Source organism: Ambystoma mexicanum, chromosome 5p (genome assembly GCF_040938575.1).
Source record: "Ambystoma mexicanum isolate Mex_15411 chromosome 5p, UKY_AmexF1_1, whole genome shotgun sequence".
In the NCBI taxonomy this organism is placed as follows: domain Eukaryota; kingdom Metazoa; phylum Chordata; class Amphibia; order Caudata; family Ambystomatidae; genus Ambystoma; species Ambystoma mexicanum.
The window spans coordinates 655,645,635-655,670,334 of record NC_090930.1 but is presented as its reverse complement, the minus strand read 5'-3'; the positions used below and the strand labels follow the sequence as shown (position 1 = coordinate 655,670,334).

At 46.7% G+C, this 24,700-nt stretch overlaps 1 protein-coding gene across 9 annotated transcripts in view; it reads right to left on the bottom strand.

Annotated features, from left to right (window-relative positions):
- Positions 1-24,700, bottom strand: part of TRMT2B (tRNA methyltransferase 2 homolog B) — a 584,889-nt gene that overhangs the window by 273,505 nt on the left and 286,684 nt on the right. For all 9 annotated transcript variants that reach the window (XM_069613012.1, XM_069613010.1, XM_069613015.1 and 6 more), the window contains one exon: positions 18,651-18,797. In XM_069613012.1, coding sequence (XP_069469113.1) covers positions 18,651-18,797 — 147 coding nt within the window. The remainder of the gene's footprint in view (positions 1-18,650; positions 18,798-24,700) is intronic.

Genomic DNA, 24,700 nt, shown 5'->3' with positions numbered 1-24,700 from the left:
TATGCAATTCATCCCTACTTGAAAGAGGTACTATGATACATTAAGATTACCAACATTTAACTCCTGTTTGGAAATGTAATTACATTGCTGGGAGATGGTGACCAGTATGCACCACTTAAGTAGTTAAGTAGTTACACATTATCTAGTACAGTGGTCTTCAAACTGGGGGGCTGGACTCAGTAGGGAGGACCAGACTCACTTAAAAATGGATTAAAGTGACTGTTTTTAATATGCAATATAAGCAGATTGTTTTAAATAGAAATTATGAATAGAAAGTCACATAATAATATATTTAAAAGAGCCTCAGGCCCTCTGGACATCCGTTTGGCCCCCTAGGCTGACTTCTAGGTGGGGGGGGGGGGCAGAAAAAATATTTTTACTCCAAAGGTGGTGGGGGGTGGGGGTTGGTATGAAAAAGTTTGAATACCACTAGTCTAGTATAAGCTGGATTATCCACTGCAAAGAATTAAAAAGCAAGAAGATCCCACCCTCTTTTCTCCCAATGGCGGGTAAGTGCCTGGAATAACACCTATGCCACAATTATTTTTTTATTTGAATTTATAAAGCGCGTAACAGCCTTGGGGTATTGTGGAACTGTTACAGAGGATTCATTTAGATACAATGATACTGAAAAATAGATACATTACAACAGTTGTGAAGACGTTTACAGGATATGAGTAAGTAAGTTCCAGGTTTCCATGAGAACTGTCTGAAATTGTTAAAGGAGGGAAGGTCTAGTTGAAGAGCTTGGTTTTCAGAGCTCTTCGGAACCCTGTGAGGGAGGTCTCCTTCCTGAGAGTGAGGGGTAAAGCGTTCCAGTTGTTGGGTGCTAGAACAGGAAAGCTCGCGCCTCCAGCTTTGGCTCTTTTAAAATTAGGGACAAGGAGCTGGTAGGAATGCTGGCCCCGCTTGGGTCTATTTGAAGTGGCATAGTGAATTCTTTCTGATAGGTACAGAGGTGCAGTGAGGGAGAGGCACCTGTGTGTGATAGTGAGGGTCTTAAAGCGTATATACTCTTTACCTGGCAGCCAGTGGACGTCCCGTCTAGCCTAGGAGATAATGTTCCCTTCTGGGAATGCTTAGTGCCGCTCTAAGGGCATTATTTTGGGTGATTGGCAGTTTGGTGCCTAAAAACAAAATGTTACAGTAGTCCAGCTTGGCCGCAATTGCGGCTCTGGCTATGGTAAGGTAATTTTTAGATGAGAGATATAGTTTAACTGTATTTATGATTTTGGTAGCAAGTGCTGCTGACGAGGAGATGGCACTGACTTGACGCTTCATCGAGAGGGTGGAAAGTAAACTCCCAGTGTTTTGACTGCAGCAGAAGCCGTGATTACGGTATTCTCAATGCTGAAGGATCTGTATTGACTATCGAGCTTGCTAAGAATCTCCTTGGGGCCTACCAGTAGGATTTCCGTTTTGTTTCCATTGTGAGACAGACCGTTGGCTGCCATCCAGGCCTGGATGAGGGTCTACGTTTTTATGAGGGTAGCTGCATCTTGTTCAAAGGAACCGGAGAGGGGGAGAATAACTTGAGTGTCATCGGCATAGTTTGTAAATGCTATGCCGTGATTGTCTAGATCATTGAAGAGAGGTAGGGTGAAAATGTTGTAGAGGGTAGGCAAGGTACATGAGCCCTGTGGGACTCTGCAGTGGATGGGGGACGGGGCAGCACAGGTCTGATCAGAGAAGACTCTCATAAACCTTCCTTCAAGGAAGGAAGTGATCCAAGATGTGGCTTCCTCGGAAAAATGGGCGGCATCCCTGAGATGTCTGCAGAGGGTCTTATGATCAACAAGATCAAAAGCTGCAGACAGATCAAGGAGCAGGAGCAGCGCTGGCTTGCCTTTGTCCATTGTTTCTTGTAATTGGTTGTTAAGGTCAAGTAGGGCTGACTCAGTACCGTGACATGGACGGAATCCAAATTGCCTCTTCCCCAGGATATTGGTGATTTCCAGAAAGGGTTGGATTTGCAAGTAAGCAGCTTTGCCTAGTATTTATAGCAAAAATGGCACAGTCGTTATGGGTCTGTAATTATTGGGTGAATCTGGGTCAAGGGAAAAATTAGTGGGCAAACCAACGACTCCTTGAGGGCGGGGGGTACGATACTCGAGGCGAAAGAGGCATTGATAAATGCTATGAAAAATGGGCTAGTGAGTCTGCACAGTCTTTTATGAGGTTGGCTGGGCAGATATCTCCCTTGCAAAAAGACGGCTTGATATGTTTCATGATAGCAAGGACTTCGGTCTCGGTTACTCTTCTGAAAGCAAAGGACCTTTTGTCTTTGTTGTCCGGATGTTGACTAGCTTTGGGCAAGACATTTCAATGAGAGTTGATTTTATCCTGGAGGATGTGTATTTTGTTCAACATGGCAGTTTGGATATTGTTGCACCAGGCTTCGTCTTTCACTGTTTCCTGGGTGTTGGTTGGAGGTGCGGCCAGCTCCTTGAATATTGCAAACATCTCTGTTGACTCAGATTTGGCATTTGAGGTTCTGAAGTTGTAAGCTGAGGATTTTGTTAGGGTGATAGCCTTTTTGTATTGTTTGGCAATAGTTCTGTAGGCCACTCGTGTAGAGTCTTGAGGGCAGGATTGCCATTTTGTGAGCGCTGAGCGCTTAAGGGATCTTAATTCAAGTAGCTCTTCAGTGAACCAGGAGTTGAGCGTATTTTGGTTTTCACTCTTTTTCTCTCTAGAGGGGCAATGGCATCTACTGCTGCTTTGTGGGTGGTGTTGTAGAGTTCTACCAGAGCCAGGGGGTTATTAGAGAAAGGGGGCTTCAGGGCTGAGGCCTCTAGGAGTGGCAGGATCCTATCTTTGGTGAGGAGTCGTGCGGATCTGGCCAAGGCCGAAGGCACTGGTGTGATCAGTTTGCAGAGGTTTCTAGTTGGAATGTGGAAGTGTAAGAGGTGATGGTCGGTCATAGGTGTGGAGTATTAGAACTGTAATCTGCTGTACAGTTGTGGTCAGCTATCCAGTCTAATATAGTATGAGTCGGGTTGGTGACTCTTTGGTTGAAACCCAAGTCAAGGAGTGCTTTGGCAAAGGCTTTGCCTTGCTTGTCTTTTGGATCATTGAAACCAAGGTTGAAATCTCCCATAAGGATGGCTCTTGTGTTGTTTTTTAGGTTATCTCCTAGAAGGTGCAGAAGATTTCCTTGGAAGTCGAGTAAAGGGCGAGGGGGGCGATAGATGATATGGAGGGTGTTAGTATTGTTAGGCGAGAGAGAAAGTTTAACGGATAAGGCATCAATGTTTTCACCTACTGAAGATTTTATTTGTCTTGTATCAAGGGATTCCTTGATGCTGAGGGCAACACCCCCTCCCTTAGTAATGGATCTGTCCTGACGGAATATGGTATAGCCAGGTGGGAGGGCAAGACAGATGGCTGGGCCTGAGGCTTCACGCAGCCAAGTTTTAGTAATGGCGAGAACATCAAGATCCAGGTCTGTAATCAAGTCGTGAATCTCGGTGGCATGTGCTGGTAAAGAATTTCAAGATAGCGGATGACTTCCGATGTGTGCATTTTCACCCACCTAGTTTGTAGCACTTTTCCTAATGCTGACCAACAACCTCATATCTTACATTATGGAGATCAATATGTAGGCACTGATAAAATAGATTTTTGTATGCAAATAAGGCAGTGCTTGTTGTTGTAGTCACCCACTTCAGGTTCTACTTCTCTAACTTTTCCTCTTGCTCTCTAGTGGCAATAGGTGTGAATAACTGTTTAACCTGGCAAGCGGCTCCACTCCGGACCTCATCTACATTGTAACTAACCCATTTGTGAAAAAGTTATTGTTGTGATGGTTGAATAAGCCCCGGGACCCCAGTGGGAAGGCCTTGCCCCCAGTACCTTCAATGAAGGACACGGACACAAGACTCTTCGTCTCGGGCTCCCGGTGTGCACTGCCGTGTCGTGGGACCAAACCATTTTTATTTCAATACATGGCGAAGGCGCAACGATGCCGTTGGGCCACGTGACAATATCACAATTGTGCCTTAACAATCCACTGGGGTGATCTTTCAGAACATTAATAAAATTTCACATTCAAAAGAAAAAGATTGCATGTGGAGGGGTTGATGATAGTGTAGGGGAGGACTGGTCCAGGAGACCCCTCTCTCGCCTGCGTTTCTTCCCCAGGTGAGGGCTATGGCCCATTGGGCGTTCCCTCATGCCACCCGGGCCCAGGTGGTGGAGGGCTCACCCACTGGAGACATTGCCCACACGTATCGAATGCCCACATGTATTGATTACAACACAAATTTAGCTAGGCCCAGAAACCATTCTTTGCCTGGTAAAGATGGTGTGAGCTCAGCGCACTGTAGCGCGGCCCCCACCCTTGGAGAACATCCCTGTTGCCGCAGCACCCTGGCAGATCCGCTGCGAGCACGTCCCCACAAACAAGACGGACATGAGCTAGCGCAATACGCTAACATTGTAGCAGTTCACCTCCCGCAGTGTACCATCACTATCAGCCTGACCCGGCCAGCAGGCCTGAGCAATGGGAAGAACAGTAAAATGGTCCTCTGATGGCAGACAGTCTTTATATATATGTATATATTAGTGTCAAGACCTCTTGCCTTACTTCTTTCTTCCACAAAATACAAATGCTTGTAGAATGTATTAGAATGAGAAAGTATGCTCCCATGATATAAGCTACGGCGAGCTCGCACCATTACAGGTGGATGCCAATGATAAAGGAACGCTCCAGGGATCTGTTCGTTGCGTGTATCACTAGGCAGCCTACCTCACATGGTTTCGCGCCATAACTAAAGCTAATGCTGCTAAGAGTACACGAGAAAGCGGATGCAACTATACTATGAACTCATGTAAAGAATGTGCGAGAGTGCACTTATCATGTGTGAATGTCTGAGCCCCTCATATGCCACCTCCGTCACGTACAGTGGCGGGTCGTTTTCTATGTACTCCACTGATCTAACCACTACCTCATTTACTACGAATGTATATGCATGTAACTAAAACACTGTAGCTGCTAGAATATGATGTACGAAAATGGTGCTCGGACTGGGTATAATCGAAACGCACCCAGCAAAGGTTAAATGCATGTTTTGAAGTGACTTTAAATAAGTATTATAGAAAGTATTCAAATGTTTGCGATGTCTTTTCCTATATTCGGCAACACACGAGGGAGATACCTTTGTGAAAGGGTACAAGGTCTCGATGTATCCCCCTCCCTCCCTCAGAAGGCTGCCAAGACATGAGAACAGAGCCCCGCTCTGCGTTATCACGCCTCCCCCGACCCGACTGGAGCCGCTTCAAAGACCTGTAGCCCCACTGCAGCACCCAAGGCCGCGGCCAGCCACCTGCATTATTTACAGCACAGCAGTAAACCTTAGTTTAAACTCAAGCACCCCTTTGTAAACCCCACAGCCCACCGGACTGTCTCAGACTTATGGCCCTGTGCAATCAGGACACCCAACACTTTGACAACACACAGCGAAACATCCATAACCACTTCTAACAAGACAGAATGACTTGTACCACCCACCCCAGTCCCCAAAGCTTAGCCCCTCAACCTACGGTCCCGGTCAACAGATCACGAGTAAACAGGCCTCGATAAATTACCTCCAGACCCCTCACAAGGTGCATTCCTCCTGTGTTGCATTAACCTATTGAAAGATTTACTAAAGAGAATAGAACTGTAAATGACTGAATGACTGCGGTGTGCATGGCAGAGGGCAAGTAAGTCAGAAAAGACATTCATCTCTGCCACAGGCCGCCTCGGCACACCAACACCGCCCGGATGAACTCAAGCCGACCTGCCAGGCCCAGCCCAACCCACGAGGGTGACCAATGACATCCTCCAGCCAAGACCAACCACACCGCAGCAGCACCTATAGTTAGTCGTCGCCACCCAATCCCAATGAACTTGTGCCCCCTATAGTATGTAGGTTTTGATGACGTTTTTTGTAGATATATACGCCTGTCTTTGCTATTGTCAGACAGAGCGCTCTCGGAGTTTGCAGAGTTCTTTGCATGCCCAATTCTGATTGATAAACTCCCATTTACGCTCACCCGCACTCTGTCTTGGCCTTATTCCCATTTCGGGAGAGTCCCTCATTGTCTCTCATTGCGGGGAGGATCGTGCTGGTTGGGGACGCTTGCTTTCAGTGGTGACCCCGATAGCGTGATTTTTATTTCTTCCTAAACTCCTTATAACCGTCCCCGTTTGGCACGAGAATCTCCGGTCGAAAAGGGATACGCACGGTGAGCCGGCTCCGGGAGGCTGCCCGCCAACGGCGACCGGTACACTAAGAAGTGCGCACTCAATAGAGAAGGGGTACGGGATCCCGGTTGAAAAATCCCCTTTGAGTACCGCTCGCCGGAGCCGGGGCTGACTGTTGAGCTGACGGCGACACTGCCTGGACGGACCCAGTTTCGGAGAGTATCGGTTCAAGACGGGCACGTGAGTACTGAGTGCGAGCGATCTTAAGGGGAGCGGGGAGTGAAGTGTAGGACAGGGAACGAAGAGGGGGTACGCAGGTCTACTAAAGATCATCCTAAATTTTCCTTGCTTTTTCTTTGCATATGGCCATTAGGATTAAGAGGTGAATAAGAGATAAAAGTGACGGGAACCTAGCTCCGAAAGGGGGTGGAAGGCGGCGCCGCATAGTGCTATCTTGACTAGTACTGGGAATATATGAAGAAGTGGAGTATAAAATAAAAGTGTTCAGCAAAAGGGGACACTGAGAGTACATTAGTGACCGCTATTACTTTTTTCCTTTTCTTAAGGGTAGGGGGGGAGAATAGAGAACTGTGATTAGCACAGACTTAGGGAGACAGTAAGAGAAACAGAGTCCTGGGACAGCCGGCTAGGGAGGAAAGGGAGGGCAGCTTGAATGGTGAATGGTGCCAAGAGGTGTGTGCACCTCGTATGTGCTAGAAGAGATTTTGACGTTGTGAATGTGTGAGCGATTATAAGTGCATAATAGTTAAGTGGTCATGATAAGTGTGGTCGGATAAAAGTTTTTTCTCTCTTCAGATAACGCCAATATAGTGGAGTGAGTGAGTACCTTTTTGATTTCCAGTCTGATATTGTCAAATCAAAGAATGGGTGGCTCTTGTATGTGCCCCTCAAAAAGAACATAACAGAAATTGTGTACGGCCTGTTTTGTATTGTGCAGTCAGGGAGGGGGAGAGCCCAAAGGGACTCAACATTGAATGTAAAGTAAAATATAAAGAATAATATTGATACTACATTCACATCGTAGTTGCAAACACACTAGGCACATCAGCACTAGGAGGGCACAGAGATGGGGGCTGAAACACCCTTATCACATATTTGTAAGAATCTCCCGGGATACGTGGAGCGGATTAAAAAATATCACGACCAATGGGTGACCGAGCTAAAGGGGGAGGGGTTACCTCAGATTTGGCCCGAGGGAGGGTCGTTTGATAAAAGTGTCCTGGATACAGTGGCCACATGCATTTATCTAAAATACAAAGGAAAGCAGCTGCAAAATAGGAGGGAAATATTAGATCTCTGGAGGTTATTTGAAGAGATACCACCGCCTAAGACACCAGCACTAAATCCTGATCTCCCGTCCACCACAGACAATCCACTGCTAATACAAAAAGATGTCAAAGAAGGCTCAAGTGTAGCGCCACCAGTAGAGGTAATAAGTTTGTACCCGATAATAAAGAAGCCTGTGCCCGCAGAGGGGTACATTGATCCCACTTACATACCTCCCCCGAGAGATACCACACCCCTCCGGCCCACGGCACCTCCGCCATACGAAAGCACGAGGGAGCGAGCCCAGGCAGGCGCACAAAGGGTAGATATAGAGAAACTCACAGATGATTTAGAATCAAGACTGACGATAGCAAAGGATGAGCTCTCGAGGATAAAAGACATATGCGAACGAACGGCACTAGATGCAACTAAATCGGGACGTACGTCAAGAGCGCTAGGTGAAAATAGAAAGCCCGAAGAGGGGTGGAAAAAGGGCGAGATTTTGTTCAGGATTGAGGAAGAACCAACGTGAATAATAGAAGTAGGGCCCGGAGAGGGAGATGCTGCAAGCGAAGGAAGGCGGGGGGGAATTAGAGAAGAGTTGCTGTGTGATATAAGAGACGAGGTAGAAGAAAGCGACAGGTTGAGTATGGCGATAGGAGGGGGAAGCGAGGGTGAGGAAGGTACGTGTTCACTGAGAACTCTGGATGATGAATGGACGGGGCGACTAAGGAACAGAGTGGGAAAAATGGCATCACTGGGGACATCAACGGCTCAAACGGGTCCGGACGAAACGACAAAAGGAAGGCTACAGCTCCCGTTGATACACAGGGGAGGAGGGAGGCCTAACAATATCCCATGGGCACAGATGGATAAAGCCAATTTATTAAAGCTATTGCCCCCGTTGTGAGGAGGGGCAAGCAAGTGGATATATGCCTTTGAGAAACATACTGCCGGGGTACCCCTAGCCATAGGAGATGTAAAAAGTCTACTAGTATCAGCAGTAGGTGACCAGGCTGAAAGGGTATGGGTTAAGGCCGGTTTCCCGGGAGTAACGTTAGACTGTGACCGCCATGATGGGGCATCCTTTAACACGGTGCGTGCCAGGGTGTGGGATGCCTTACGCGAAACATTCCCAGACACACCGGACTTGCAGTCAGTGATGCAGTGTACAATGAATGACGGGGAAGAGGCTATGGATTATATTTTTCAGGTCCAAGAGATGTGGAGAGCAGAAACGGGCACGCCCTGGTATCAATCGACGTCTTTATTTTATTTTATTATAAAGAGAGGGCTCCCAAAGGAAGTGCAGAAGGCGCTTGACAAGATAGCAGGTATTGAAGCAAAGGGATGGCCAGAAATTCAGAGCATAATAGTACACCATTGTAAAAGAATCAAGGAGAGGGAGAAGGAGGTGGCGCAGAAAAGATTGGCAGACGAGGCGAAGTTAGTACAGTCAAAGTTAGTGAAGGTTGCAGCAGCAGTAGCCGCGCTCCCACACAGCAGAGAGGGAGATGAGGAGGAGGAGGGGCTGATAGCACTCCGAGGAAGGGTGGCAACTAATTGGGCAGGACCAGCACAGCGGCAGTGGACTGAGCAGGAGCAAGGTGGAAGCCCGCAGTGGCAAGAGTGGACCCCTCGAGGGGGACGAGGTGGGTACAGGGGCCAGAGAGGAGGCGGACAGGGGTATGGGGGAATGGGAAGAAATGGATGGCAGGGTCCCAGGGGCCCCCAAGGGAGTTGCTGGAACTGTGGACGATGGGGTCATTACTCCAGGGAGTGCAGAAGTAGACAAAACACTGGGTTCCAGGAGGGGGAGACTTATGGTCATCCGCACCCGGGAAGCCCATATGGTCTCCCAATGGGACAGCAACAACTAAGAAACCCCGGCCAGGGTACCACGGGCCAGCAACAAGGACACCAGTATAGGACACAGAACCACCCCCAAAACAATGACAGTATGCAATACACGCCAGGTAACCCTTTCGCGACAACAGCAAACGGGGCCCCCGCGCCAGCACCTTACAGCGGCATGTCGGTAGTTTCCGGAAATGTCTTTAATGAGGGAGGGGCAACGAGATACCCCGCATAGGACAGCCCACAGAGAACACTTGCGTGTCCAGTTCTATCCACCACCTACAATGCAGCAGAGGAACCATTGGTAGGGGCGCAGATAGGAGACAAGCAGTTTATATTCATGGTTGATTCGGGAGCGGAGAAATCATGTATCAGAGAGGGCCGATTCCCGTTATCTAACAGGAAGTTAGAGACGCAGGGGTTCTCTGGGGCTGTAGTTGAAGTTCCTTACACAGAAGCTTTGGATGTAACAGTGGGGGGTAAGACTGTGAAGGCACCCTTATTGTATTACGAACATTCCCCAATTAACTTGCTAGGGAGGGATCTCCTGAGTAAACTCAACATGACCATATCATTTACCGAGAGAGGGATAGTGTGTTCCACACCCGGGATATGCCCCTTGCGTGCAATGTTGGTAGTACAAGCCTACACAACCACGCAGGAAATACGAGGACTGCCGCAAAATGAGGAAATGTTTATCAAAGGGCTGAAGACTCTGGCCCTCATAATTCCCGAGCTGAGAAGCATGGACTGGAGGATCCCGGCAGAGTTCCTCTTCCGCCCCATAGTATGCCCCAACACAGCACCAGGATCAGTGGTATCGTTAGATTTGCACGCTGTGCAAGTGTCAGCAAAAAGAATAGCTGTGATCGGAGTGGACGAGGAAGGGTGTGAGTGGCGCACAGTGCTATGCACAAACGCAAACATCGCCCTGCTAGAGGTAACAGATGAGGATCTCTTTTCAGACTCAGAAGGGGATGGTGAAATAGTGATGGAAATAGTGATGCCCTGTGATATTTTAATACAAGCAAGGGAGACTCCCGTCCAATTGATGACAGTGGTAGGAGCACCGCCGTCGTTTTTTGATGACGACATGAGGCTCGTACCAAACAACTTATGGACAACAGGCCCCCATGATGTGGGACTGTTGCATGGAGTACAGCCTGTGGTAATAAAGTTAAAGCAAGGAGCAATTTTACCACAAGTTAAACAGTATCCTCTGTCTCGTGAAGCTGAAGAAGGGATAAAAGAGACAATAAATGCCCTACTAGCACAGGGGATAATAGTGCCTTCAAACTCCCCATGTAACACGTGTATTTATCCGATCAAAAAAGCAAAAGGGGGGTCTTGGAGGATGATACAGGATTTACGCCCCCTCAATGATGTAATTCAGAAGGAGTTCCCTCTAGTCCCGAACCCCGCATCAATACTATGCAGCATCCCGAAAGAGGCATCACATTTCACAGTAGTGGATTTGAAAAACGCATTTTTCTCTATACCCCTGGCTGAAGAGAGTAGATACCTCACCGCCTTCACACTGGGGGGTAAAAGGTATGAGCATTGCAGATTACCACAGGGTTACTGCGAGAGCCCGAGCATCTTCAATCGCGTATTACATGAAGACTTAGGAAACCTATCAGTTGAGAGCACCATTATTCAGTACGTAGATGATTTACTAGTCTGCGCACGAAACGAAGAGACATGCAGAACAGATTCAATAACATTATTGACTTTGCTGGCCAACAAGGGGTACAAAGTGGACAAGGGAAAGCTACAATACTGTCTGACAGAGGTCCTGTACCTAGGACAGCTGATCTCAAGAGATGGGAAAAGAATAATACCAGACAGGGTAGAAGCCATAAGATCAGTACAAGAACCCACAACAGTAAAAGACATGCAGAAATTTTTGGGAATGTGCAATTACTGCCGAGCATGGATATTAGATTATGCAGCATACACCAGGCCCTTATTACAAGCACTAAAGGTGGCTCAACAGGAGAACAGGAAGGTGGAATGGACGGAAGAGATGAGTTCCTCCTTCCAAACACTAAAGGAGTTAATTTCAAGCGCCCCAGTACTCGCAAACCCTGATTATGGACGCGAGTTTTACCTATTCTCACACTGCAAGGAAACACTGATGACAGCAGTCCTGACACAAAAAACATCCTTAGGACACAAGCCATTGGCTTACTATAGTGGCACTTTAGATGCCGTGATGCAGGGCCATTTCGCGTGCGAGCAATCACTCGCTGCAGCCGCGTTCGCGATTGAGAAAAGTGCCACAATAGTAATGGGCTGCCCTGTGACATTGTTTGTGGAACATTCATTATTTGCAATACTCGAGAGATCAAAAAGCACACTGACCACACAGCGGGCGACCGCCTACGAGATTATACTGTCCAGTGCCAACATCCATATAGTGAGATGCAAGACAGTGAACCCCGCCACATTCATTACAGAAGCGTGCACGCTCGAAGACATGCAGAACCACGATTGCGCAACCTACACAGGAGGAAGCGGGGAGGAGACAGTGGTGTGTGAGAACGCTCTAAGCGAAGGGGAAGTGTACTTTGTGGATGGGTCCGCATCAATTGACGCGGACACGGGAGAAAAACACGTTGGCATGGCAGTGGTGAGGTTAGAAGACGGTGAGTATGAAACACTGGTACAATACCGCCTCCCATCACATTACTCCGCGCAGGCAGCAGAACTGATTGCGCTAATAGAAGCACTACATGCAGCAAAGGGTTGTGCAGTGACGATATACACAGACTCAGCTTACATGACAACGACAGTACATGGAGGCCTAGCGAGATGGGGGCGGAGGGGCTTTAGGAGGGCAGATGGAACACCTGTACAGCATGCAGAATTGTTAAAAGAGTTAATTGAGGCCCTGCAAAACCCCACTGCAGTAGCAATAGTAAAGTGCCAAGCACATACGTCCAACACAGATGTTGTGTCTTTAGGGAACGCGGCAGCGGACGCTGCCGCCAAGGAGGCTTCCTATTTTCAGAAGAATGACACAGGTGAATACATGCTCAAGGACAAAACAAACGAAGAGCCCCCAGAGGGATATAATGTCATGCCCATACCACAAATAATAGAATTGCAGGAAGGAGCCAGTGCAGAGGAAAAACTATTGTGGACAAAGCGAGGGTGCAGCAAGTCAGGAACAGACCTGCTGTGGAGGCAAAATAACTCGGGGAAGGTGGTAATGCCAATTCAGCTACTAGAGATTGCATTTCAACAGCTACACTTCCCTGCACATAACACCAAACAACACATCGCAGCAGAAATACAGGAAGAATGGTTCGTGCCCTGTCTCCAGGAGCATGTGTCTCGATTGGCAATGGAATGTACAACATGCCAAATATACAATTCAGGGATGACATTACGCACTCTCCGGGGAACAATCCCTAAACCCATTGGCCCATTCAAGGAACTACACATAGATTACGCAGACATGGGGGAAAGGTGCAATGGTGCACGGTACATGATTGTGGTCGTGTGCCCATTTTCAAGGTGGGTGGAAGCAGGACCCTGCGCGCGCCCCGATGCCAAGAGCGCCACCAAGTTTCTAGTAAGGGAAGTATTCCCGCGCTGGGGAATTTGTGACGTGATCCGCTCAGACAATGGCACTCATTTTGTGAATGAGCTTTTTAAGGAAGTGACTACATTGTTGGGAATAAAACACAAATTATGCTCGATTTATCATCCTCAAAGTAAAGGCGTAGTGGAAAAGATGAACGGACTGTTGAAGGGCAGGTTATCAAAACTATGCTTTTCATTAAAAAAGAATTGGATTTACTGCCTACCGCTTGCGCTATTTGAGTTACGAAACCAGCCAAGCAAAGACCATCATTTGTCCCCGCACGAGATCGTGACTGGGAGACGGATGAACACAGCACATTCACCACTGCGCGAACACTCAGACGCTCACAGAAGCGCCGCGATATTGGGAGATGAGTTCACAGACTATTTAAAGAAACTGACAAGGGCAGCGCGCGTGATAGCAAAGCAATTGTCCCCACCCTTCACTAGAGAAGAGGGAAACGCAACAGGCGCTGACACAGAGCCAGGGCAACAACTACAGCTAATGCCCGGCGACTGGATATATGTCAGAAGTTTTGTGCGTCGGTGGAATGCACCACGATTCCATGGCCCATATGAAGTAATATTTTGCACGCCTACAGCGGTAAAGGTCAAAGGGTTGAGGTACTGGGTGCACTTGACCGATGTACGGAAGGCATATAGCAACGTACAAGAGGAGGTAGATGGGGAGGCACAGACAACAGCAAACGCTGCAACTGAGCAGAATGACTGAATATGAACTTGCGTGTATGTGCTGGTACTGAATTTTAAGAAATGCACAACTGATAAAGATGCAAAACAAAAAAAAAAAAAAAAAAGGAAACATTTTGTTTTAACTTTCATCTTGTTGAGTGTGAATATGTATATATATATATATATTTTGAATAAAATGCCAAACTATGAGCTTGTATACACCCTTGTCTGTGAATACCCCTCCCCGTATCCCCACCCGCTTCCATTCCCCGTCATATGTATATTGGCACTGATGGTGCCAACAAAATGTTTACATGTATGCACTCAATGCACTTTTATATCTTAAAACAGGAGCTTCCATGGCATCTAACGGGCGGCCTGCAACGGATAGATTTACTAGAATTAGAGAATGGTTAACTGTGAAATGTATATATTGGTATGAATGTGGACTATCTGCGTGCATTGTATTGTTTTTTACATTATTATTTGGTCTGGTTACATACTGGTTGATAGCGTTCATCTCTATCGAGATGAACGAGGGGGGAGGGAGCAACACAACTACTGGGACCAATACAACTGCAAGTGTCAATGCAACTACAAGGGAAGGTGATTTTTTGATATGGGACGGAACTAAACTTGTGTGGGGCTACTATACTACGTCATCCAGTGTTGTCATCTCACACGATGGCGGGCCAAAGGGTGAAAAACAAAACAACACACTGTCCCCACCTGAGATGTCTAATTACAATGCTCACAGCTTAAACGACCGAAACCCCTCTGCCATATCCTGGTTGTATAATACCCCCACCAGCCAACCTGCCCCCACGGCCATAGAGAATCAAAGAATGAGAGAAACACATGAAATACTATATGATGACTGGGTGAAGGGGGGGCGGGAATGAGAAAGGGGGGTCTAGGTTGTCCCTTGCCCAGGGAATCGGGAAGTATATGAGGAATAAGAACAATAGACGGAAGAGGGAAGCGGAGAGGAGGAAGTATGATGAGTACTATGGGCTAGGTCTAGATAAGATGGACGACCCACGACACCCCCACCAAACAAATAAGTGGTATGCAGACATGAGTGCCACAGCTAAACAAACAACAAACGAGAGCTGTTATGTTTGCTCCCTCATCCCTCACGCATCAGGTACACCCAAGGTACTGTTACCCAAAGAGTTGCCGATTATAGATGCCCAATGTCTCCTTCATCTCACGTTGTGCAGAATTAAGAACACCTTCCAGGCACACGAAGTGACTTTTCAAATGCTGCAGAACGAGAAAACGTGCTACCCAAAACCGTCAGGGGTTGTATGTCTGAAAGAACCATTTTTTGCAATAGAAGGGACACTTTTTTCTGATAACAAGTGGAAGAACGAAGAAGTAATGTGTAAAGCTGAAGCACTGAGGGGTGTGGCACCGGAGAAATTGCAATGGATAGAAGAAACATGCACACCCGTATGGAGAGAACACATTTCAAAACTAACCTGGGTTACGCCCATCGAAAAGCCTTTCAAGTTGCAGAGCGAAATAGACTATGAACTATGTTTCAAAGGAGAGGGGAGAACGCCCATGGGGACGAACAAAAAGTGCAACAAAACCCTCACTATCCCAGACCTAAGAAAAGGGACTGCGGCCCTTATGGACACGTATTGGGTATGCGGCAACCAGGCATACCTACACCTCCCCCCGTCGTGGAGTGGCAGCTGCTCAATGGCCACTCTGCACTCAGCTCTAATGGTGATACCAGAAAGCCACATCAATGGAAGCAAAAGGACACAGGAACGCACACAACAGAGTGTGGCCCAACCAACTGCAGAACCACAAATGTATGTCCTGTCTTCTGGAAGCAAGGAAGAGGTGCTGACCCGCAACAGACGAGCATCAAACTATATATCGAAGGCATCATCAGAACTATTGGCCCAGATTCCAGACAAATATCGGTTATTCAGCTCAGCAGAAACATTTTTTGCCTCGCTCGTATCAAGTGTCCAAGCAAGGGCTAACGCAAAATGGCTCCAGATAACCCGCTGGGAATTAATTCAGCTGGCGAACGACACTGAAGAAGGTTTTAACATAATAAAGGTCGAACTAAGAGCTCTGCGACTGATGACCATGCAAAACAGGTATGTCCTGGACCTGTTGACGGCGATGGACGGCGGTGTTTGCCGAAAAATAGGAAGTGCCTGCTGCACTTTCGTACCTTCTGAAGACGCAGAGAACGGCTCCCTGTCCCATGTGATCGAAGCAGTCCACAACCTAGGAGAAAAAATGAAGATGGAAGGCGGAGCAGAAGATAGTACATGGTTTGATACCCTCTTCTCCTGGGTCCCCTCATGGCTTGGAACAACGATGAAATTTTTGATGCCAGCTGTGGTGTTCCTCCTTTTGATTTTCTGCCTATGCCAAGTGGGTCTTCGAGTCTGTGCCAACGCAGTACCAAATGGTGCAATGATGATGGTGACAATGGGCAACTCACACGGTACAATAAAAACGATGCAAGAAGCACAAGTGCAGACAGGGGTAGACAACACACCCAGGTACCAACTGGTGCCCATGTACCACGACAAGGATATTGTAGATAAGCTTTGGCACACCACCATCAAAGAGCCCCGCATACTAGAATGGTACGAGGAAGTATGGGTAGATTTGGAAGGAGATGGTGGGTGCATATATCTTACGTGTACTCCAGATGAATACGCCAGGAGAGGTGAGAGCTTAAGGGGGGTGTGCAGAGCATGGATGCCTATCAAAGGAACTCCTGCATGGGATGAGGCGGTGATGGACGAAGCAGAATGTAGGAGGATAGAGGATTTAAAGAATTTGTTACTTAAGTAACGAAAGGGGGGAAATGTAGGGGAGGACTGGTCCAGGAGACCCCTCTCTCGCCTGCGTTTCTTCCCCAGGTGAGGGCTATGGCCCATTGGGCGTTCCCTCATGCCACCCGGGCCCAGGTGGTGGAGGGCTCACCCACTGGAGACATTGCCCACACGTATCGAATGCCCACATGTATTGATTACAACACAAATTTAGCTAGGCCCAGAAACCATTCTTTGCCTGGTAAAGATGGTGTGAGCTCAGCGCACTGTAGCGCGGCCCCCACCCTTGGAGAACATCCCTGTTGCCGCAGCACCCTGGCAGATCCGCTGCGAGCACGTTCCCACGAACAAGACGGACATGAGCTAGCGCAATACGCTAACATTGTAGCAGTTCACCTCCCGCAGTGTACCATCACTATCAGCCTGACCCGGCCAGCAGGCCTGAACAATGGGAAGAACAGTAAAATGGTCCTCTGATGGCAGACAGTCTTTATATATATGTATATATTAGTGTCAAGACCTCTTGCCTTACTTCTTTCTTCCACAAAATACAAATGCCTGTAGAATGTATTAGAATGAGAAAGTATGCTCCCATGATATAAGCAACGGCGAGCTCGCACCATTACAGGTGGATGCCAATGATAAAGGAACGCTCCAGGGATCTGTTCGTTGCGTGTATCACTAGGCAGCCTACCTCACATGGTTTCGCGCCATAACTAAAGCTAATGCTGCTAAGAGTACACGAGAAAGCAGATGCAACTATACTATGAACTCATGTAAAGAATGTGCGAGAGTGCACTTATCATGTGTGAATGTCTGAGCCCCTCATATGCCACCTCCGTCACGTACAGTGGCAGGTCGTTTTCTATGTACTCCACTGATCTAACCACTACCTCATTTACTACGAATGTATATGCATGTAACTAAAACACTGTAGCTGCTAGAATATGATGTACGAAAATGGTGCTCGGACTGGGTATAATCGAAACGCACCCAGCAAAGGTTAAATGCATGTTTTGAAGTGACTTTAAATAAGTATTATAGAAAGTATTCAAATGTTTGCGATGTCTTTTCCTATATTCGGCAACACACGAGGGAGATACCTTTGTGAAAGCGTACAAGGTCTCGATGTATCCCCCTCCCTCCCTCAGAAGGCTGCCAAGACATGAGAACAGAGCCCCGCTCTGCGTTATCACGCCTCCCCTGACCCGACTGGAGCCGCTTCAAAGACTTGTAGCCCCACTGCAGCACCCAAGGCCGCGGCCAGCCACCTGCATTATTTACAGCACAGCAGTAAACCTTAGTTTAAACTCAAGCACCCCTTCGTAAACCCCACAGCCCACCGGACTGTCTCAGACTTATGGCCCTGTGCAATCAGGACACCCAACACTTTGACAACACACAGCGAAACATCCATAACCACTTCTAACAAGACAGAATGACTTGTACCACCCACCCCAGTCCCCGAAGCTTAGCCCCTCAACCTACGGTCCCGGTCAACAGATCACGAGTAACCAGGCCTCGATAAATTACCTCCAGACCCCTCACATGGTGCATTCCTCCTGTGTTGCATTAACCTATTGAAAGATTTACTAAAGAGAATAGAACTGTAAATGACTGAATAACTGCGGTGTGCATGGCAGAGGGCAAGTAAGTCAGAAAAGACATTCATCTCTGCCACAGGCCGCCTCGGCACACCAACACCGCCCGGATGAACTCAAGCCGACCTGCCAGGCCCAGCCCAACCCACGAGGGTGACCAATGACGTCCTCCAGCCAAGACCAACCACACCGCAGCAGCACCTATAGTTAGTTGTCGCCACCCAATCCCAATGAACTTGTGCCCCCTATAGTATGTAGGTTTTGATGACGTTTTTTGTAGATATATACGCCTGTCTTTGCTATTGTCAGACAGAGCGCTCTCGGAGTTTGCAGAGTTCTTTGCATGCCCAATTCTGATTGATAAACTCCCATTTACGCTCACCCGCACTCTGTCTTGGCCTTATTCCCATTTCGGGAGAGTCCCTCATTGTCTCTCATTGCGGGGAGGATCGTGCTGTTTGGGGACGCTTGCTTTCAATAGCGAGCAGCACAGCAGACTGGTTTATACACGAGCAATGCATGGACACAGTGAGTGAGTGGCAAGGTGCTGTGGCACAGGTCTTCTCTTTCAACATTTACTATGCACATTTCTAGATAACAGGATCTTTATCTTACCTGACTCAGCTCTTGGGGATGGAAAGTAATGATCGCCATAGTGTGTCCAATGTTGTTGGTGCGCACAGAGATTTCACGCCAGTGCCCACCCTCGTGAAAAAGTAGGCAAGGATCCAAGGGTGAGAGCTTGATAAACTCCTCGTAGAACTAAGGGAGGACAGAAAACAAATTGTTAGAAGGGGTGCCAAATAGATTTTATAATAGACAGATCATCTCTTCCTCCTCATACCACATCACCCACTGTTAAACCTTCAAACAATGTTATATTCACATCAACTTTCCTTGTGTTCTATAAAAACTGCCCCTAAACATTCCGGCATCATAAACCTGTTCATAGGCAACAGTGAGAAAAGCAAATGGTGCTGAACTGTAGTAGCTCCAGTAGAACATTTGCCCATTTTACCAACAAGTTGAAACTTCTCACTATGTTAAGTCTGGATATAAACCATGTCTTTGCAGTTTCATGTCCCCAAAGTGTCACTTTCACTACATTTCTGGCAGACGGTCAGAGGTGATCGTGATTAATGATCACAGCGGAACTTTAAGGAGGTGGGAGAACATTGCAAATGTCAGTTGGAATAATGGATTGGATGAATTACAAACTACTTTCGGGGTGTAACGTTTCCTTATTTCAACTTTCTGCCTTATGTTAAAAAAATATAAAAAAATCGCATTTAGAAAATACCTGGCAGAAGGTAACTATACTCACCAATCTACAAATTGTGCAAAGAGGTTATGAATTGTGATGAATCGAGGGAATTTGTCCCTTCTCCTCAAAGGGGGAGCCCCTTACAGTGTGAGGCTAGGCAGGTGAGCCCGCTCAGCAACACCCTCCCTAGGGGTCGAGGCAAGTGGGATCTCACCGGGAGAGACTGCCCCTTTGGGGACAAGGACTCCCGTGAGGAACGCACGGTTATACGCACAATGGCCTACATGACAGGCTCTACAGCACCAGAGGCCTTTGCATATCAAGACTGCGATGAAGAAACTGCTCAGGGATGCCATTATCTTATTAAAAATTAACATGTCCCTTTAAGTATATCGAGAGATGCAATTTACTGAGACGAGTACATTAAATAACGTGCCATGGAGAGAGAGAGAGCGATGAACATATATGCAGGGTAGAGTGGGCCAGTGAGGAAACACGCGAGTTTCAAACTCGCCCGCTAGAGCAGCCTGGAATATCAAAGTCACGGTGCAGCTCTGGCAGAGAAAATAACAGGGCAAAGGCCTAATACGAGAGGCTGGGACGCCAAAGTCATGGCACAGCCCTAGTATGAGAAAGCAACAGGGCAGGAGCCTGGCACAAGAGATTGGAACACTGGTGCTGTGGCGCAATGCCAGTATGAGAAAGCAGCAGGGCAGGAGCCCCGAATGAGAGACTGGGATGCCCAAGCCACAGCACAACCTCAGGGTGAGAGGCCAGCAAGAGGGAAACCCGAGAAGAAGGTGGTGGCGAGATCACAGAAAGCCTGTTGTGGACAAACAGTCCCTGAAACATCGCTGATACCAATACGCCTAGAAAATCTGAGAGTCTTCAGCCCCTCATCAGAAGACCGGAGCACCATATAGGAACAAGAGACCACAAAGAGAAGCATGCTGACAATGGCAACACGTCCATGCTCAGAAGCCCGAGAAGAGGTCACAGAGCAACAAACATCCAGAGGACGTTCCCCTTCATCGTAGAAGATAACGGGGAACACAGGAACAACGGGAGATCGAAAAGGGATTGTTATATGGTACAGACCACTCATCCCAGTAGAAATTATGTGACAGAATTATCCTTGAAACAGATGAAAGTAAGTTGTTGTGATACAAGAGAAAAGTGCCATTATGGGGAATGATCAGTGGAACCTAAATTGTTGTGATACAAGAGCAAAGCAAGCAGAATTTTAATTCGCCCAGAGAGAAAGATTATCTGAATAGTAGTATCCTTCTAGGGCACAGTGGAACTGATTCGAAAACTCAGTAGCTTGGAAAGAGTCCCAAAATGGGGTCCGCAGAAGAAGGGAAAAGTACAGAAAGCAACTGAAGAATTACTGAACTCAAAGAAATCTCATGTGCCTATTAGACTTTCAAATACATACAAAGGACCTCATCACGAGTTGGGTTGTATACCCGGCTGTAATACCGCCGACTGTAATAGCCCTAGCACCAACCGGCCCGGTGGTATTACAACCGGATCACAGGTTGGGCCTTAACAGTAAATCCCCATTCCTGATTGGGTTAATTGGATCCAATGGGGAATTTTCAGTGTTAATACTGCAGGCTAATACAGCCGGCTGTAATACCGCCGAAAACAGGGATTTTCGCCTCAAGAAAAAAGCTGGAGGTAAAACAGCCAATTTAGCACTCAACTCGTGATCGGACCAGCCCTTAAAAGCGGCGGTAATACCGTTAGCACAGCATTTAAGGGCTACAGACCAACTCATGATGGGGCCCTTTCTACAGATTGGTATTAAAAGTACCAACAAGGAGAAGGGAGACATTCTCCGGATACAGGTTAGTTTTCATAGTACATCATAGGTCAGATTATCCTCATTAGCCGTGCTTCCAACAGATGTCAAGTTGTTTTAAACAGTCAAGATGCCAAACTCCCGTTTGCAATCCATTGGCAAACCGAACACCAACTGGACCATCGTCAGGACATCAAATTTATTGGACTGAACCATATCAAACAACATTCAAGAGGTGGCGACAGACAACTCACCCTACGCCAGGAAGAAGCATGCATGATTTGTAGACTACACTGCTTACAACTTGGCTTAAACCAAGAACATAAGCTCAATGTATTTCTATGAATGACATCTAGGTCAAAAAGGTGTAATAAGAATTCGAAATGACATAGCATTTGTCTGAACACTACTCTTTACTATGTATTAGTGCTTAGATAGAACTCTGGTGTCTCTATAGGCTCTAGGTGCAATGTATTCATATTTTACCTTCTTAAACCCTGAATTTTGATGTTTCTTATTTACATATAACACTTGGTGATTTCCCATAACACATATACACATCTCATCTTTACTGATCGAATACAGATACTTTAGACCACCACTCTGTCCATGACAGCACTACGCGCATGTGTCTAATTATGTGAATTCAGATCATTTTTACATGCACACATAATCTAAATGCAGCCGTAAATTATAGCACCATTACAGTTGAGGCGCACACCTCCTAATCAGGCTTAATTAGCCTTTACAAACATGTTTTGCCGTTTTACTATGTTTACAAGTGTTGCCAGGCAACACACAACTACAGGAGGGATTATGTGTCCCAGTAGCATCCATTGCCTTTCCAATTCTAATTGGTTCATGGGGCCAACGCCGATCAATATCCAGATAACACATTCGTAACACGCTCATATAGAATGGAATTTTTAAATGCGCTGTGTTAAATACCTAACGTACGTGTGCTTTAAATATATTTATGTCATGACCCTTGCCCCTGGCCCTCACTGGCAAGTCAGCCTTCCAGTTAGGGCCAGGTCAAAGGCCTTAAAACCTCAAGACTCTCTTGGAGTCAGTCCCGGCACCTTTGGCGCCAGGCTCATAACCATCATGAAGACCAACATTAGAATGGGACTATTTACTTGGGACTATTTAACTTGGGAGGTGCAGCCAACATGGAGGCACACACATAGCTCAGTTACAAGGAACTGAGCTATGCGGTCTAGTCTTTTGGGTGTGGCAGGCCTAGGACTACTTTACCTGGACTACTTTGGGTGTGCCATGCCTGGGACTATTCTACTTGGACTACTTTACCTGAAACTATTTAAACCACACCCAAACAGCAGAACATGCTTTGCGTTATTCTGCTGTGGGCAGCGTAACGCTCACTGTGTCCAGTTCTTTGATGCCAGCTTACCTGAAACCAAGGACCTGCAGAGAGAGAAAGAACACTACGAAACTTACCTGGAACAGTATCCTGTCTTCAATCCATCGCCGATTTCAGTTCCACTGACCTGAAGGTACGAACTCCATCATCCGGCACTGCATGCATCCTGGAATACCATCTCCTGGAAAGAGGAGAAAGAAAGACAGCATTAGTAAGCGTTTACTCACGTTTCTTTTCGAATGAAGAAAGCCACACAATTCTTACCTGGGCAGTCATCTCCTGGTCAGTATCATTGCTGGAACATTACGGCGCTCGGCGAGGAACTTCGCAACCTGCAAGGAGAGAAAAGACACAGGTTATCAATATAAAAGGCAAAACAGCGCTGCGCATTGCGCATTACTCACCGGACAGCTTCACGCACACAGCGCTTTCGCCTACCGGCCCATGCTCATCTTCAAACTGCATGACAACTCCAAAATACCTTTCCATACCTAAAAGGAAAGAAGCAAGACATTATTATTCGAGCTAAGAGGAACATAAGAACTGCATATAAAGACTGTAAAGCAGCAAACCTACAGAGTCGCAGCAGGCCTGGATTCCCACAGGGGGGGCTTGCAGCAGTGAACTAACTTGGTCGCTGCTCGCCCCCCATATCTACACGCGCCTGCCATGAGGAGCAGGACAGAGAATCCACCTTCTACAATATTAAGGTGAGGAGAGGGCCCAAGGGGGAGGAAGTAGTTGATGCCAAGGGAGGTGGGAAAACAAAGACAATCTGGTATTGAATCCAGCTCTCCTATATTGCAGACCCATCTTTAACCAGAGGCCTTACCAAGGGACTGGGAGAGGGTTCGAGAGTGCAAATCATCCAACCAGGGCTGGGTGGCGTCCCCGTGGATACCAGGTGAGCGTAACAATTTAGAACAGGCATATTATTTACCAGGCTTGCCCATTCGTCTACGTTTTAGACTAGCAACCTAGCGTTGCTATGCAATATGCGGTCACATGGATAATCATGTGACCAAATATATTATCTGCTCTGAGTTACTATAGGTCCGTTCAGCCAACGCCCTGGGTACAGCATTTGTAACGCTACGGACTTCTCCTCAGCAGAAACATTTGTGAACTTGCAACTATGCGATTGATTTGGAGAGTTTTTCTTAAATTACATGTATTGGGTTAACACAACAAATTTGAATGCCAAAAATGATTAGATCATGCTATCCTGAATATTGTAAGTACTGCAGTCATCAATAGCGAATACTTTCTAAATATCAATTTGAAAACCTAACGAGTCAGCAGTATACGTTTTAGCGCGGAAACGTTCATTCCCCTTTTTTTCAGAGACCACACACTCAATCAACAAACCTACGGGTTTGTTTCAACAAATATTGCGGGCACGACTATCTGTGGTGCTTTACTAGCATACTGCACAGAAATACTATTTAGCATACCGACAGGCAGGTAAGCTAACTATTTGCTTGCATGGCTCTATATATATATTGATTATGGTAAAAGTCACATGACATTTATAAAATATACATATGCTGGTCCTTTAAACAACCCGTTTCTGTTTTCAGAAACCACAAATTACTGATTTCGTTACTCCGAAGAGCACATGCTCTTACCTCCTGTGTAGGAAAATACTCTAACGTATTACCTCGCCTAAACTTGCCAGGTAATTTTCTTTTCCGTTTCGCTTTAGGTATATGGATTATGGGAATGTCTACCAATTGTTATGTTATACACTGAGGGTACCTTGCTGGAACCATGGGTGACTGATCTAAGTGCAAATTAAGCATACATGTACTCATTTGGGGTACTCTCTCGCAGGGTCATTTGTTAACCATGTTTATTATGTGTTAACTTACGCACTTTAGGTACTTTGCCAGAACTATGAGCATCCAACCTAAGCCAAAGTCAGGCAAAAATGTATTGATCTGTGGAGACTTTACTTTAAGCTTATATGTGTTATTTATGACTTCACCGGAATACTAAACTATTAATGATATTCATAAATTTGTTTTCTCTTCCCTCCCTCTTTTGCCTCTATTTTTTCTCAATTCTTTCTTCTTTTCCTTAACCATTCCATGTTCCTTTCTTTATCAATTGCACAACTATCATGTCATTTGTTATTATTGTATTTGCTTTATGTTTCATTCTCTCATTGGTTATAAAAAAATGTTTGAGATAGGTATAGAGCTCTCAGC